The sequence below is a fragment of the Zea mays genome, chromosome 10, assembly GCF_902167145.1.
Source record: "Zea mays cultivar B73 chromosome 10, Zm-B73-REFERENCE-NAM-5.0, whole genome shotgun sequence".
Taxonomy (NCBI): domain Eukaryota; kingdom Viridiplantae; phylum Streptophyta; class Magnoliopsida; order Poales; family Poaceae; genus Zea; species Zea mays.
The window spans coordinates 101,930,318-101,946,806 of record NC_050105.1 but is presented as its reverse complement, the minus strand read 5'-3'; the positions used below and the strand labels follow the sequence as shown (position 1 = coordinate 101,946,806).

The 16,489-nt window shown below is 45.3% G+C and overlaps 1 protein-coding gene and 1 pseudogene across 2 annotated transcripts in view; both read right to left on the bottom strand.

Annotated features, from left to right (window-relative positions):
- Nucleotides 1-396: 396 nt before the first annotated feature.
- LOC103641500 (uncharacterized) overlaps nucleotides 397-16,489 on the bottom strand; it is a 36,047-nt gene continuing 19,954 nt past the window's right edge. Inside the window, exons 15-22 of the mRNA NM_001365042.1 lie at nucleotides 12,181-12,308; nucleotides 8,533-8,767; nucleotides 6,902-7,090; nucleotides 2,405-2,688; nucleotides 2,094-2,301; nucleotides 1,765-2,004; nucleotides 1,260-1,345; nucleotides 397-913 (exon numbers count right to left, since the gene is read on the bottom strand). Of these exons, the coding sequence (NP_001351971.1) occupies nucleotides 754-913; nucleotides 1,260-1,345; nucleotides 1,765-2,004; nucleotides 2,094-2,301; nucleotides 2,405-2,688; nucleotides 6,902-7,090; nucleotides 8,533-8,767; nucleotides 12,181-12,308 (1,530 nt within the window). The 3' untranslated portion in view covers nucleotides 397-753. The remainder of the gene's footprint in view (nucleotides 914-1,259; nucleotides 1,346-1,764; nucleotides 2,005-2,093; nucleotides 2,302-2,404; nucleotides 2,689-6,901; nucleotides 7,091-8,532; nucleotides 8,768-12,180; nucleotides 12,309-16,489) is intronic.
- On the bottom strand, nucleotides 11,815-15,624 carry LOC100383533 (LOC109940016-like pseudogene; annotated as a pseudogene). The gene has a single exon (NR_151633.1). The product of NR_151633.1 is annotated as a protein-like pseudogene (transcript).

The window sequence follows — 16,489 nt, the reverse complement described above, 5'->3', positions numbered from 1 at the left end:
ATTTCTCTCACTGGTGCGTCCCAAATTAAAATTAGTTTTAGCCTTTTAGTAGATTCATATTAACTAATGTATATATTCTATATATGTGTCTAGATTCGTTATCATCCATATGAATATAAAAATAAAAATCTAGAGCTAAAATGATTACTATTTTGGAAGGGAGAGAGTGCTAAGGAAACGGAGTTTACTCAATCCGTTGGGACTTTTGCCCCATTTTCTTACCAAACGATGTTGTTCTGTTAGCGAGCAAAATTGAAAACGACAGTTACTTGGAAACAAATTGGCAACGATGACAATAGGAAAAAGAAAATAGAAAGAAACATACTTTCCTTTGAGGATTGTATACAGTTGAAATGGTTCTACTATTATACTTACAGTGATGTACATCTAGAGCGACAATCACAATAGTTTCTTGCTGTACACTCGAATCAACGGTTTAATTTGAACCAAAGAAAATGCACAAATCTAATCCCCACCGAGCGACAGACCTATTCTAGGCACACGACCAAGACGGGAAAAAAACTGAGAAAAAGAAAATGAACATATCTGCACTAGTGCACTACGCAGGAGCGCTTCCCATAAATAGAAGGAAGTTCCAGCCAGCGTGTTAGACCCCTTCAGATTCAGAGATTGTATTGGGCTGATGACGTTGCAAGGGACAAAACGCAAATATTCAGCATCCAATAATTAATACTTGCCATTCTTGCGATCACTAAACCATGCTTTCTGCAATTCTTAGCTTGCTGCAGGCGACTACATTGCCCAGAATCTATCTGGGTCCGGGCTAAATAACGAGTAGTCCTGGATTTCCAAATTGGCAACGTGCCAGTTAACTAGTCCAGCTTGCAGTGATTTGATGAGAAAAAGGATAGTAGGCAGTATCCACCATTCATTGTCTTCTCTACTCTTGAAGCTGCACAGGTGATGTAAAACAAAGATATCAATTGCACATCCCTGAAATAAAAAATCTATAACTTACAATGTGCCCCACTAAAAATTGTATCTTGAAAGCTGCATTTATCCTGCGAGTTTTTCTAAAGCACTCACTTTTGAACATAACAATAAGCCAGTCTGGACGATTTCATTTTTTGGATCCACAGCAAAAACATCACTACAAGTAGTAGATTTATTTAACTCTAGATTCCATATTGTAGCATAGAAAGTACAAGCACAGCATGACCCTACTTTTCTTTTATTTTAAAAGGTGAAAACTGGGATCCTGTTCCAATATCACCATGCAGGAATTGAAAGAATCAAACCTTTTTGTGTTGTATACTTGATGAACTGAGGACACCGCCAAAGAAGAGAGCCAAAAATACAAAGAGCCGTATATGATTGCTACAATCTGCATAAAATTGTCATGGTTAAAACTTAAAACTACCATGGTTTGTGATTCTGTAAGATATGTGAATGCCCTATTTACAAAAAAAAAAGAGTTGAATAGCCAGACTTTTTGTTTCAGAATGCAGGTCGGACTCATGCATGTATAACAAGATTCAAGATCTACTCTCATGTAGCACGAGCCACAATATTTACCATCAGATGCACCCCGCATGTAGTACCAAACAGGAATTTACTTCCCAGGGAGCTATGCCAAGCCAACAAGAACACTATGTGCTGACTGAGAGACTTGCAACAACATGCAGTAATAATTTCTCTTATATAATGCAACATAATTCTGACTGATTGCAACAGGAACTAACAGAAATATGAACATGTTACTAAACAAGATAGTTCGTGGACAAACAAGTCAGAAAGACTTACAATGTTTACAACAGAAGTAATGTTCCAAAGTGCAAAAATGCGGGTCACTGAAGATCGTTTTAGTCCTCGGCTAAAAAGTGCATTGAGACCAGCAAGAAAAGGTGAAAGCAAAGCAAGAGGGGGGATGAGCAGTATGGCAAGAAAAGCTCCGACAGATATCCAATAGTACTGTACAAGCATAAGCAGGGTGATGGAGAAATCACCCAGAAGTACAATACAAATGAGCAATTGCAATGTTTCCTGCAATATTATAGCATGGTTCCAGTCAAGGTTATCATCATATTCAGCATGTGCATGTATTGCGCTTAAAATATGGGTCCAGTATTTACCGCATAGCCTAGAGGCCTGGAATTACGCAATAACAATGAGAATGGAAAGAGATAGTCTCTTTTATAGTGCAGTGACTTGAGCGTTCCCTCATTTATGATCCCACCATTGACTCCACCTGTCAATCGCTTTCTAGAAACAGCATAGCTTGTGCAAGGCTGATCCAGATTTGCCTGATTGAAATCCTGAAGTGGAACTGCAACGTTCTTCCTGTAGAATTAAAAGCATTCCAGTTATATAAAGACTAATCAGCAAGTAATACATTCTATAGGAATTAGAAAATGATACTGTAGCTGGTATTTCCTTTTCAAACCTTGAGCGTTCACAAAATTCTGTGGCATGCTCATGGTGGCGGAGATTCTTGTAGAAGTTCTCATTCACAGCTACGATAATACCAAGCTGGTAATATGCAGAAGCAGTGGACTGGAACCACCCTAACTCCACTCGAACACCATGTCTCTCAAGTTGGGGATTCCCATGACTGTTGATCCAAGAAACAACAGGGCCCAAAGTAGAACGGACACTTCCTTGTCTTACTGTCCTTAATTGAGCATTCAAACCAGCGACTAATCTATTCCAGATCGCAGTAGATACATACTATAAAAAGATGACAAAATCAAAGTCATTCCACATTTTTTAGCAGAACACCAGAACATATAATGATATCAGCATCATACAAGCTCAAGAAGGAATATGTGATCCAAGCCAATTAAATTTTCTAAAAAGGCTGCAAGGCTTTTTAACCCTTAGTTCCCACCCTCTATCCACCAAAAAAATCTCATTTTGATCAGTCACATTCTCCACCTAGATTATATTGTTAAGAGTAAACAGAAATAGTACCACATTATCTACCCATGTGGAGTGTTAGTCCTATGTACTTTATATGATCAGTTCATGAGGGCCAATGCAATACAACAATTATTCCACCAAGTATATTTTCCTACAAGGTATCGCGGGTCTAGGTTTAGATCCTAACTCTAGCCGCTGCTAACCTCCGCGTAGCGAGCCCTCGAAGAGAGCAATCTCCACTAGATCCTATTGATCCTGCTGCCATCCTTGTTGTCGTCAAGGAGCATATTAGGCCTTCTCGCGATGCCGCACCACCTTGTCGCCCTCTCCACGCTCACCAGGAAGGACATTGGGCGTTGCCCCATCCCACACAATCATGGTGGAGGCCCACGCCAGGTCAACCCCAACACCATGCTGCCATGGCGGCAGAGGCCACTCTATGTCCTTCTCGCATGACCCCGACCCGCACCGTCATTGCTCCATCCTCCGTCGTATAGACCGCAACCCAACCCTCCGCCACCCCAACATCCACAGTCGAAGACGCCACCTCATGTCCCCGTTTGTGCACCCGACGCTGCCCTACATCGTTCGACTCCGGCAGCTCGCGCCACCGCTCGAGACGAGCCACACCGGGCCGCACTATAGTCGGTCCTGCCTGCCTGGTCGCCTCCAGGTCTTCCCCACACCACCCTCCACCTCTTTTGTTCCAATATGTTGGGCTTGAGTCCTCGCTTCTCGCTCGGTGTGACAGCCCCGAGCCCCTCTACACGCTTCGCCTGCGATCAAAGCGAGGATGGGGCCACGCGATCGAAGTGAGGACTCAAGCCGCGGAGGAGGTTGAGCACGAGGCTCTCATCGGTGATGGGGGCCCTGAGGGTGCGGAGAGTGTCCTCCATCGTCTTCATCTAACGGCAGTACTCGTCCACAGAGAGATTGCCCTGAGCATTCTGGCGGAAGGCGGTCTCTAGGTACAGAATCCGAGTTTGGCGGTTGCCGAGGAACTGAGCCTCAAGGGCACCCCAGATCCGGTGAGTAGTATCGTCCGACACTCGAACGATGTCCTGAAGCTCGACCGTGAGGGTGCCATGGATCCAAGAAAGCATCACATCATCCAGCAGGAGCCAATCCTCCATCGGTTCGGCGACCGTGGAGAGGACGTGGTCGGCGAGGGCGTAGCAGCGGAGGGTCTGCAGGACCTGGTCACGCCACCAAGGGTACTGAGTGGAGTACGGCGCGAGAACGTCGGTCACGGTTGCCCGGATGCTAGTGAGGGCCGCCACCTGGGCATGAAGAGAGGCGCGAAGAGTCGAGACTAGCGCGGGCTCGAATATGTCGCGCTGTGACGAGCGAACGTGGGGGAGCCATCCAACACGCTCTTGCCAGCGAGACGACAGTAGGTCTCGGCGTACTGGCGCTCGATGGCATCAACAACCGCCTGCTCCTTCTCAAGAGCACGGGTGACATCCTGGGCCCGCTGGCGAGTCGCCACAACGGCGGCCTGGGTGGCGGCGAGGATGGCTGCAGCGTCATCCGAAGGGGCACGCAGTGTAGAGGTGAGGGTGGACGACTGGATGTAGACGATCGTCTGCGGTGTCACACCGAGCAAGCCACCGAGAAAACCCGGTGGCAGCAACGTGGCGTCAGGGAGGGAGACGTCAGGGGCAGGCCGAGCGCCGTCGGGGCCGGACACGGCCGCCTGGGACATAGGCAGAGGAAGAGCGGCCGGCGCGGGTCGGGCGCCAGCGAGGCCGGAGCCGGCGACGGCGCGTGCGGTGGAGGCGCGGTCGTCGCGGGTCGGTCGCCAGCGAGGCCGAAGCCGGCAGCGGTGGCGGCGCGGGGTCGACGGCCATGAGGACAAGCCCCGACAGCGCGCCGGCGGCCGTAGGGGCGCGCCCGGAGGGAGGGGGCACGGCCAGCGCCGCCCGGTAGGAGAGAGGGAGAGGGGGGAAGGGCTCGCCGGAGGAGGGAAGGGGCGGCGACCGGCCAGCCATTGTGGCGGTGACGACTGTAGGGAGAAGGGAGAAGGGAGAAGGGAAAGAAAAAAAACTAAGGCTGAGATACCATGTTGGATAGAATAGTGTGCAACAATAGCTACAACCAAACAGTACAAATATGGAACCCTAATGGGCCAGCAAACATAAGGCCACTCTAACACAATATGGTCTCTCTTTGTGCACAAGAGAGGCCAAAGACCAGAGTCTGCAAACTATTGTTGGGTACACCTGATCACCTGCTGCTTGTATTCTTTTTTTTGTTTGCCCAATCACTGATGGGGTTGAGTCCCCCACCGCATGTCACCTCATTTATCTACTCCGGCATTGGCATTGATTTACCGATATTTGCTTCTTCGATTGTGCGGCCTGGTGGCGCATGCAAGGTCGAGGGGGTGCCTTCCCGCGTCACTTCTTGGTCATCTTGTTCACATGTCTCCATAGCTGGCTCACACCACCACCACAGATCAACAGGCCTCCGCCAACTTCTTCCGCCTTCGCTCAGCCTCGACGTACTCAGATAGTACAACCGACTACGTGCGATCCACTCAGCTCATGTGACACCTGTCACCAAGCACTACACACATCTTTGAGACACTGGATTGTTGCTCCCATGTGTCCCCATCTTTGTTGCGCCATATGTCGACACAAGGTCTTCATCCTCTTGATCGAGTCTTCGTCGTCAACTTGGAGCTCTACCCGACGCTCATGGTGCCTCTGTCTGAACTACTCACTCCGAGCAAGTCTACTACCTTCAAGTTAGAAGTGTCTGCCTCCGTACAACTTTTTTTACTAACAAAACCATGTCATTAGCGTGCCACCTCAACTCCACCTACTTCGTCTACTCCGACAATAGTGTGTTGCATCGGCATCTTCTAATCTCTCGCTATGTGCAATGCAATTTATCGAAGTGGCCATCTCTCCTAGTCCCTCATACGTTGATGCATAGTTGGGGCCCCTCTATTTATACATCTAGTATTGACAACACTAGTGTGTGTATTGTGCATTTGTCCACGACAAGTTGTCGGGTATGGCAACCCCAACACACGGTTCATCCTTGGAGGCTTTGATTGTATCATCTCTCCACCGACTATGTCATCGTATTCATCTACGTCTTTGACGGCCCTGGCTGTCTTCCACAACAACCGCCTTGATGTGTCTTCGTTAATCCCATGGCTCATCGTTGTGCCCACATCATCTGTGCAACCGTCTCGACATTGGCTACATCTAGCGCCTTGCATGAGGACTCATTGACATCTTCTCGAGTCACAACATACACGACGCATCAACCGTTATGACTAGGGTGATCCTAACTTGTCAGCTTCTTATCCAATCGCACCATCTACAATACTCCCCATGTGACTACAGAAGATGTTAAGAGTAAATAAGAATAGTATCACATTGTCTACCCATGTAGGGTGTTAGTCCTGTGTACTCTATATAATTAGCTCATGAGGCCCAATGCAATATAAGAATTATTCCACCAATTCTATTCTCCTACAGATATAAGACATGATGTTGTGTCTCATGCAATAATAGACTAGGAAATGTAATGTACATCAATGGCTAACAAAAAACATTAGAACCACACACTGTGCATCAGGTTATGTTTTGGTTTGCTTGGGAACTAGGTTATGCTTTGGGCAATACAATCATCATTATCACAAACCAGAGGTCTATATATATTGTATATGACAAGAGAATGGAAACAAAAATGGAATGTGGATCTAAGAATCTAATTATGATAAACAATAAGGGGGTGTTTGGGACTGCTCTAGGTTGTAGCTCGAGCGTGAAGCTGTAGTTTATAATATAAACTAAAATATTTAAATATATATATATATATATATATATTTATTTAATCTAAATAATAAATGAAATGACTTATCTAAATGTCCACCAAAAGTTCAAAACTCCATCTGTATGATTTTTTGGAGCACCTAATGACCTGCTCCACCAACACCAAATTTTCTGGAGCTGGAGCAGTCCCAAACATAAATGGTATTATCATCAGCAAAATCTGAATTTACCTGGCCAAGAAGATTTGATAGCAATGTATCACTATGTAGATAGTATGGGGACATATAGCTTCCATCACCACCAAAAATTAGACACATGGGAAACCTCTTCTGAATGGTGGATGCTACATCAAGTCGTTTCTCATCACCCCCGAGAAAGAAATCTATGTACGCAACCATCAAGTCTGGAGTTGAACCAACCTGCCAAAGTTCAAACAATTAGTTGTGCACTACATGTACCTTTGTTCATATACATCCAATAAAATGTCAATATTGTGTTCTAACTCGGCTCACAATACAATAGTGATCATAGTACAGGTTAACAAGCAAACCAAAAAATATACAAAATAGTGATAGTAATACTTTAATACATTAAATTCCAGAAGTATGTGAACAGGTTCACCATTCAGTCTTTAAGCTAGATGAGTTATCAAAATTCATTAAAAATGAAACTCAGCAGATATCCACCCAACTCCAAGCTCTTCCTTTAATGACTAATGAGTTCTGGCAACAATGTTCCTTTGTCCAGGGGTCCACCTTGGGGTTTAATCAAAGAGATACACCACAAGAACTGGTTAAATAGTGAGCCAATTCATGTAGGTAATGGCCTGACTAGGGTGAGGTGAGGATAATCTGGTCATATGCAGGGACTTCTTTTTTCTCGAACACGCAAGAGAGCTGCATATCATTTCATTAAAGAGAGAAAAGAAAAAAAACAACACATTACATAGTAGGCCAACACAGCCTTCCCCCGCCACATACACAAAAACTCAAAACACGGCACTACACAGCACCCAGGCCACACCCACACAGCCCCAAGAACTTCACGTTGCATTAACTTTTGCATTTGGTTAACTCTCTTGTGATCTTCAGAGCTTGGACCTTGTGGAATCATCACAATAGTTGTGTTTTTGATAAATATGCTCCCAGCTTGGCTGGTGCTTTGGGTTTTGCTATGGAGGAGCATCAGTTGTGGGCTATGGCAGGGGATCGGAGGCTATCCCTCTTACTGCCCCCTCCCAGAATGTTTAGTCTAGTAGTAGTCTAGTAAGTTTTTGTTGCCTTCCTTTGTTTCCACAGGCACGTATGTAAAGACTTTTAAGGGTGGCATGGTGTGTGTTGTACAGGGTCTCGTTTTCCCACCTTCATAATAATTAATATAATGAAGAACAGTTCTCCTGCGTTTTCAAGAAAAAAAACTTTTGTATTTTCTTTTCTGATTGATCTCAACCAAATTATAATGAATGCCTTTATAGCTTAGGAAACTAATTAAACAAGACTAATTATCATAACTAAACCAACTCTTTCAACTCGCCTAGCTAACCGACTACTAGATAACTTGCTTAAGGATAATACTAGAGATTACATGCTCATAACACTAGGACTCCTTAAAGACCTTGACTAATTTGTCAATAAGTTAGCAACTGTTCAATTGATTAGTGCTCCATATACATCTGGGTTCTGTCTTGTGGCAGGACTGCTGCATGCAAACCTTCATGCTACATGCACCTGCACTCCATCGTACAGTTGCTACTCTTTTGATTTTTCAGGAGATTGGGAGCGATGCTGCTGATTCTTATATAAAATGGCATTTCTTTTTTATAGCTGATAGCACATAAAATTTATGTACCATGACTACTCACCTTCAAGCCTTTATAGAGAGCCCGTGACCTGCAGGAGCGGAGACATGAATGATCATATTCAGATTTAACATACTCTTGAAGACGATGGTTTTTTTTCCTTCTGCGCCATTGCTTCCAAGACCAGGCACAAGGATACGCAAGAACAGAAAGTATACTATGTATAGATCCTTCCCACCACTCATATGCAGCCACCAAATTGATCTCATCAATAAAACGGTTGAAAGCATCTTCATAACTGAAAGGAAAAAAACAGAGCTTAGTTCTGATGTTTCTGTATTTCTCACAAGTCATTCTGTACTTGGGAAAATAAATCATTTCCTCAAGTTAGAATAGATCAATCCTCTAGAACAATGTAACAACTCTGCTGGAATGATGGTAGAATAGAACTCACCCAAGGGGGAAAACATCCTACACAAAGGATGGTTCTAAAAGAACATCCAAACCTACCTAAAAAACAGCAACTAGTTCGATCGACCTTCATGCAAATAGTTAGTCTCTTTCTAAACATTAGCAACAAGGATCGGTGGAAAGCAGCCTGAGTATGTAAAGAGAAGAAAAGAGGCTTTAACTCGCTGGTGGCGCTTTCTTCTTGGTGGATTTGGAAGCATAGAAATGTTTGTGTGTTTGATGGCGTGCCCCCAAGTGTCCCTAGAGTCATTCACGACATCAAGGAGGATGCCAGGCTCTGGTGCTTGGCGGGTGCTGCTGGGCTTAGAGATATCTGGCCTGTGGGTATACCCTGAGCGTGTAGTGTGTAGATGGATTATTTCTTGTAATTTCGGTTTTAATCACTGCAAGATGGTGTCTGTTGTTTGGTCTATTTTGGACATTGTTCTATTTTTCTTCTTAGGGGTGTTTGAATGCACTAGAACAAATAGTTAGTTGGCTAAAAATTGTTAGTGAAATTAGCTAACTAACTATTAATTAATTTGGTTAACGGTGAACCAGGAGAGTTGATTTATCATCAAAGGGGCTCCGTCAGGGAGACCCTTTATCTCCTATGCTCTTTGTGTGTGTTATGGACGTTCTAAATTCAATAATCTTGAAGGCTGAGAGCTATGGTTTGTTACAGCCGCTGCTTCGTCGGGGAATTGGACAGAGAATTTCCTTATACGCCGATGATGTGGTTCTGTTTATGCATCCGGTGAGGTGTGACTTGGAGACAGTCAAACAAGTTTTGAAGGTGTTCGGTGAAGCCTCAGGACTTGTTACTAATTTAGCAAAGAGCTCGTTTACTCCGATTTGCTGCAATGACCAGGAGGTTTTGGCAATCCAAGAGACGCTATCTTGTAATTTGGTGAATTTTCCTTGCAAGTACTTGGGCCTGCCTTTGTCTATTAGAAAGCTCTCCAGGAGGGACCTTCTCCCTCTAGTTGAGAAGGTTGCAGATAGATTGCCTGGTTGGAAAGCTGCTCTTATTCACCCGGCGGGTAGGGCTACTCTTGTCAAATCTGTCCTCTCAGCTATTCCAGTTTACCACCTTATTGCACTTCAATGCCCCAAATGGGTCATCAAAGCCATTGACAAGATTAGGAGAGGTTTCCTCTGGAAAGGCCGCAAAAATATCAATGGTGGGCACTGTTTAGTGGGTTGGCAGAAGGTGTGTGTACCATTGACTTTGGGTGGTTTAGGTGTTCCAAATCTTGAAGTTATGGGCTGGTCCCTCAATTTGAGATGGTTATGGTTGAAGAAAACACAACCTGAGCGGCCGTGGGCTTTCTTGGATGTCCAAGTTCATCCCAATGCTGCTGCACTTTTTGCTGCATCGGTTCAGTCAGTTGTGGGCAGTGGAACTGACACCAAATTTTGGACTGATCGCTGGCTGCACGGTAAAAGAATTGCAGATTGGGCTCCTTCGCTGTTTGCTGCTGTTAACAAGAAGGCTGTGAGGTCAAGAACAGTCCAGGAAGCAATTAATGGTAGCAGTTGGGTTCTTGACATTAGGGGCAATTTCTCCTCTATGGCTTTCTCCGAATTCTTCCAGATCTGGGATCTTGTTCGGGAGGTTCAACTGTTATCAGATGTTCCAGATCAGCACATATGGACACCTTCCCCCTCAGGCTCTTACTCGTCCAAATCGGCGTATGATCTTTTTATGATGGGAAGGGTGGGTTTTGCGCCTGCTGAGCTTATTTGGAGAAACTGGGCCCCTCCAAGATGCAAGTTCTTTCTTTGGCTCGCGACTCGAGATAGGTGCTGGACTGCAGATCGCTTGGCAAAGAGGGGTTTGGACCATCCTGTTCAATGCCCCCTTTGTGATCAAGAGGATGAAACGGTGCATCATCTTTTAATCTCTTGTGTCTTCTCTAGGGAAGTGTGGTTTAGGATTTTCTCCCTGGTTATGGGTGGGGCAGGGGTTCGGGGGTTTTCTCGACCTGCGTGAGAAGGTCTTCTTCTTAATACAATGCCCGGGGGCTGTCTTACCCCTTGCAGGTCGAGTTTTTTTTAATCTGCGGCAGTTCTCCCCCGCGAGGGATGATTTGGTTTTCCAAGATTGGTGGGCTAATTTGGAGGCCAAGGTCCCTTATGCGCTGCGCAAAGAGATTAACTCCCTTGTGATGTTGGTGGCATGGTGGCTTTGGAAGCAGCGGAATAATTGTGTGTTTGAGGGGGATGCTCCTAGTGGCAACCAGATTATTCAGAATATCAAAGACGACGCTCAGAGGTGGTGTCTCGCGGGTGCCAAAGATCTGGGCACCATCTGGCCTTAGTTTAGGAGCAGTTTTGGCTGTTTTTATTTTTATTTTTATTTTCTTATATTTTTTTTGTTGTTTCTCTGTACTATGGTCTTCTTTAGACCATTGGTATTTCTTCTATCTTAATATATTCTCACATGGGCTTCGATGCCGCTGTGTATGGGTGGGGCAGGGGTTCGGGGGTTTTCTCGACCTGCGTGAGAAGGTCTTCTTCTTAATACAATGCCCGGGGGCTGTCTTACCCCTTGCAGGTCGAGTTTTTTTTAATCTGCGGCAGTTCTCCCCCGCGAGGGATGATTTGGTTTTCCAAGATTGGTGGGCTAATTTGGAGGCCAAGGTCCCTTATGCGCTGCGCAAAGAGATTAACTCCCTTGTGATGTTGGTGGCATGGTGGCTTTGGAAGCAGCGGAATAATTGTGTGTTTGAGGGGGATGCTCCTAGTGGCAACCAGATTATTCAGAATATCAAAGACGACGCTCAGAGGTGGTGTCTCGCGGGTGCCAAAGATCTGGGCACCATCTGGCCTTAGTTTAGGAGCAGTTTTGGCTGTTTTTATTTTTATTTTTATTTTCTTATATTTTTTTTTGTTGTTTCTCTGTACTATGGTCTTCTTTAGACCATTGGTATTTCTTCTATCTTAATATATCTAATGCGCAGTTCTCCTGCGCGTTTTAGAAAAAAAAATAATTTACCAAAAATAGCTAATAGCTAAACTATTAGCTAGGGTGTTTGGATGTCTCAACTAATTTTAGCCACTAACTATTAGCTCTAGTGCATTCAAACACCCCCTTAATATAAAGATGTGCAGTTCTCTTGCACATTCGAGAATAAAAATTTGATATAATCCTTTTACTGCAAATTAACTTTTCTTGCATCATGTCAAGTGAATAACAGTAATACAAATCTCGAATGGCACTTAGCTACTCTATATTTCTAATATTATTAATCTTACACAATTCCAATTATCGCATCAGGAGGTGAGTAGGGGAGATGCCAGGGCTCTCGGAAAGTATTAGGTCCCATGAAGTACATTCTGTGGACATGGCTCTGAGTTTCTTCTGCCCTGCTTGCCCCTGGTACCTACAAAGGAAGAGGAACACACCATTTATCAGTACAAACACAACATGCAAGAGTTTATCAAGAAAAGGGCTATAAATTCGTCTTCTTTCTAGGTACATTTTAGTTTTTAGTAGTCAATTAGGAAATTTTACTTTTTTCAGAAACACAATCCACCTCTTCTAGAAAACCCTCCAAGCGCGGCCAAAAACATTCAAAGTGAAATCGTCTCCTCCCTTGGGAGAACACATGCAAACCCAGCAGAAGGGGGCAGTGGTCTAAAATCGTGGACGTAGAGCTCTGGAGGATGCAATTAGGAAATAAATTCTCCCAATGAGAGGAGAAAACCCCTGTCTAGTCGTACTAGCGTAGGGGCTTCACACTCATTCGACCAGGTAAACCTTCTACCACTTAGGGCAAGCTCTTGCAGCTCAAGATCATTGAAGAAGCGTCGAAATTGACCCATCATAGACCTATCAAGGTTGGTATTGCTCTGATCCTCGGCCTTGTATATAAGATTAAAGTCACCACCCACCGCCCAAGCACCATGGCAGACCGACCGGACAGAACGCAGTTCATGCAGGAATTGAATTTTGAGCTCATCTGCCTGAGGACCATAGACTCCTGTGAACCACCACCCAATACCATTGTCTTGAGCAAACTGAACAGAAACTGAGGAAGTGTCGACCCTACTATTAAGTACTGTGCAACTGCTACTCTTCCAAGCCAACAGGATGCCACCCCTGGTGCCCAGAGCCAGAAGGAAAATAAATTCATCAAAATCAGATCCCAACATCGACATTACCATCCGTCTCGAAATAGCTGCCTTTAGTCTCCTGGAGACAGACCAAATCAGGTTTAGTAGAGTTAACCATGACCCTGACTGCATCTCTCCAGCACGTGCGATTGAGGCCTCCCACATTGCAAACTAGAATTTTTTTATGGATCTATTGAGAAACAAGGAAAAGAACCACCCGATCAAACAAGGGAGGCTTCAAACAGCAGCCCTTAACAAGAGTTGGAGACGACAACTACCACACTCAATACAAAAACAACCCCTAGGCAATGATATGATTTATGTCTGCCGCCTTAGCAAAACCCCAAAAATGAAGCTCCTCACTAGCAAGCAATAGGCTAGGAGGTTCACCATCAAACACATTGATTAAAAGATTCCACGACATCCAAGCCCCGAAGATGATGGAATTGAATCCCTTATATGATCGGGCACCCTTGTTGAGCTTTTGTCCCACAAATCATCAAAGATCTCGTCTGACAGGGGAGCGAGACTGTGTGGTCCAACTCGGCGCAGAAAGAGAAAACAAAATTCTCATGGAAAGACATGATGACAGCAGGTGGTTAATATTTTCCTCTTCTTAGTCACAAAGGGGGCAACAAGAAGGGTGAGAAAGCCCCTTTTGTGCTAACCGATCACCTGTCCAACACCTTTTATGAGTCACTAACCACATAAAAAATGACATTTCCCATGTGCCCAAGTTTTCCAAATCCTCTCCGAAGATCTGAAAATTATTGTACCAAGAAACAGGCTTTCATAAGCAGATTTTGCTGAACGCTCCCCATCACAAGAGAACCTCCAAACATGAGTGTCTTCCACCTCTGGTTGTAGTACCACTTCTGAGATTATATCTCTAATGGCAAAATACTCTATGAAAAATGCAGCAGATAAGGCGCCCTGAATATCCCTAAGGTCTTGTTCGGTTTGAGGTGGATTGAGGGGGATTGGAGGGGATTAAATCCCATTGTGAAAACCCAGCGGCGTCCGTGGCCCGGGAGGTGGCCTGGCCCGCACGGGCAGGGCCGCGGCGGTGGTGGTCGCGCCAGGGCTGGGTGGTGCGGCGGCCAGGCCCACGGCAATAGCCGGGGCGGCGGTGCCTGGGCTATCTGCGCCGGTGGTAGCTGGGGGAGGGCCGCCATGGGGAGGCGGCTACTAAAGCACAGGGGTCCAGCGGCGGCCGGAGCTGAGGGAGTCGTCGGTGGCCGGAGCAGAGGGGCCGACGGCGGGGGGAGAGGTCCGGCGGTGGCCGGAGCTGAGGGAGTCGGCGGTGACCGGAGTAGAGGGGGCCGGCGACGGCTGTGGAGGGGGGCGGTGGCTGTGGAGGGCAGCCGTCACCTGGGTGGGAGAGAGAGAAGTGGGAAAAGAAGAATTAACATAGTGTTGATACCATGTGGGAAACCATAACCATGTGTGTATATATATATAAGTTGAGTAATTGGGCCAAGCCCATTACATTGAGGGTATGCAAGTAATTATACAGGGACTAGCCCCGAAACCTTAACGGCTGATTTAGTGATCATGGATCACCAGAGGATCCATGAGGGAGTGATCCCCTTGTTATTCAAATTTGAATAGCAAGGGGATTCCTCCCCCATATATCCCCTCAGGATCCCTGATCACCAAATCAGCCCTGACAGTACTCTAACACCCCTCCTATTCAAATTTGAATAGGAGGGGAATTAATTCCCTCCAATCCCTTTCAATCCACCCCTAAGTCCCTAACCAAACAAGCCCTAACCCTGGTAAGGTTAGTTAATGTTTCCAGAACTGTTCTCTTGTTCCTTTTCTTTATGGAAAGTAATACCAAGACTTGAGTAGCAAGATCAGCTATACTCTGGTCATAAATCACCATGTCAGTCCAAAACAAAGTTGCAGCCCCATTACCAATCTCTGAAACCACTGCAATAGAGAAGAAAGCTTAAACACACTCATGGTCACGGACTCGAACATGAAAATCTATCCAAGGACGATTAGGATCTATTTTCTTCAATCACAACCATCTCCTTTGAAGATTGGTGGGAAGGAGTTGTCACGGTCCCGGGTGATCCAACGCATAAGGGGCTGTCTAAGGGCCTCAATTCTTTGATCATACTTGGAGCTTGGGCCATCTGGAATCACCGCAACCGTTGTGTTTTCAATGGTGTGCAGCCTTGTTCTAGCATGGTCATCAAGTGGGTCAAGGAGGAGTCTCACCTCTGGTGTAGGGCTGGAGCCAGTGGATTAGATAGCATCCTTTCCGCTCCAGCGCACTAATCGGCGACCTTCTGTTTTGGGTTTCCATGGTCATGAGTATAGTTGTTCATACTATCGTTGTATTTCCAGCTATCCTTTAGTGTGTGTGGGTTCGTGTGGCATTGTAAGAGGTTTTTATCCTCACCTTTTCTTCTTAATATAATGATACGCAGCTCTCCTGCGTTTTCGAAAAAAAAAGTTTGAGGTTGGAAATTCCAAGACCACGAAGCTCTTTGGGATGGCACACTTAGGTCCATGCAACTAAACAATGGCCACATTTGGCCACTTTCCTTCGTCTCCATAAAAAACCTATTTTGAGGCCCCCTTTGGAATGTGCGAATTTTTCTGTTTCCTGTGTTTCTCCTGTGATAATGAAATAATTCCTGTGAATTCATGTATGATTCCTCTGAAATCCCCATGCTCCAAAGGGACCCTTAATCTGTCAATAGCCTTGATGGCCCAGGGAGGACACAAACAGATTTGTTGGAGCGTTTGCTTGATTCTTGAGTCAGATGCTCAATCAAGGATAGTGGAGCTCGATTTGGGGACAAGAACTCAATTTGGCTGCAACCAAATTGAACCAAGCTCGATTCAATGGCACTTAGTTGTTGGCTGGGAGTTCACACAAGTGGAAGAGCAAATCTTGCCCAAGCAGCAGAGACAAATCAGCTCTCCTGGGTGGGCAAGGATATATTTGCTAGGGTGGGTAAGCTTGCTTGGCAAGTCTCTTCGGAGACATCCGATAAAAAAAAGCTTGATTTGTAAAGCAAGGAATTCTAGCCCTACCAAACTGCAATTCTTGCTGAGTGAGATGAGGCAATCTAGAATGGAAACCAAGCACCCTCAAAGTTATATTTATTGACAGATTCGTTTCATTCTCTGCAACAAGGATCAACTTTGGAGTTTGAAGGCATGTGGTCCTCATGAATTTTTCGAAGAGTAAAATACAATACCGGTCCCTAAAAACATGCAGAGGTATGTCATCTCGATCCCTAGACTCCCAAAGTGCACATCTAGACCTCTAAACTTATGAAGTTGTATCGTCTTGATCCCTAAACTCTCAACATGCACACTCTGGTCCTTATACTTCTATGATTATGTCATCTAGGTTCATAAACTTATTTTTGGTGTCATCACAGGTCCAAATAGTTTAAACCTTTGATGACCAATCAAAAAAGTA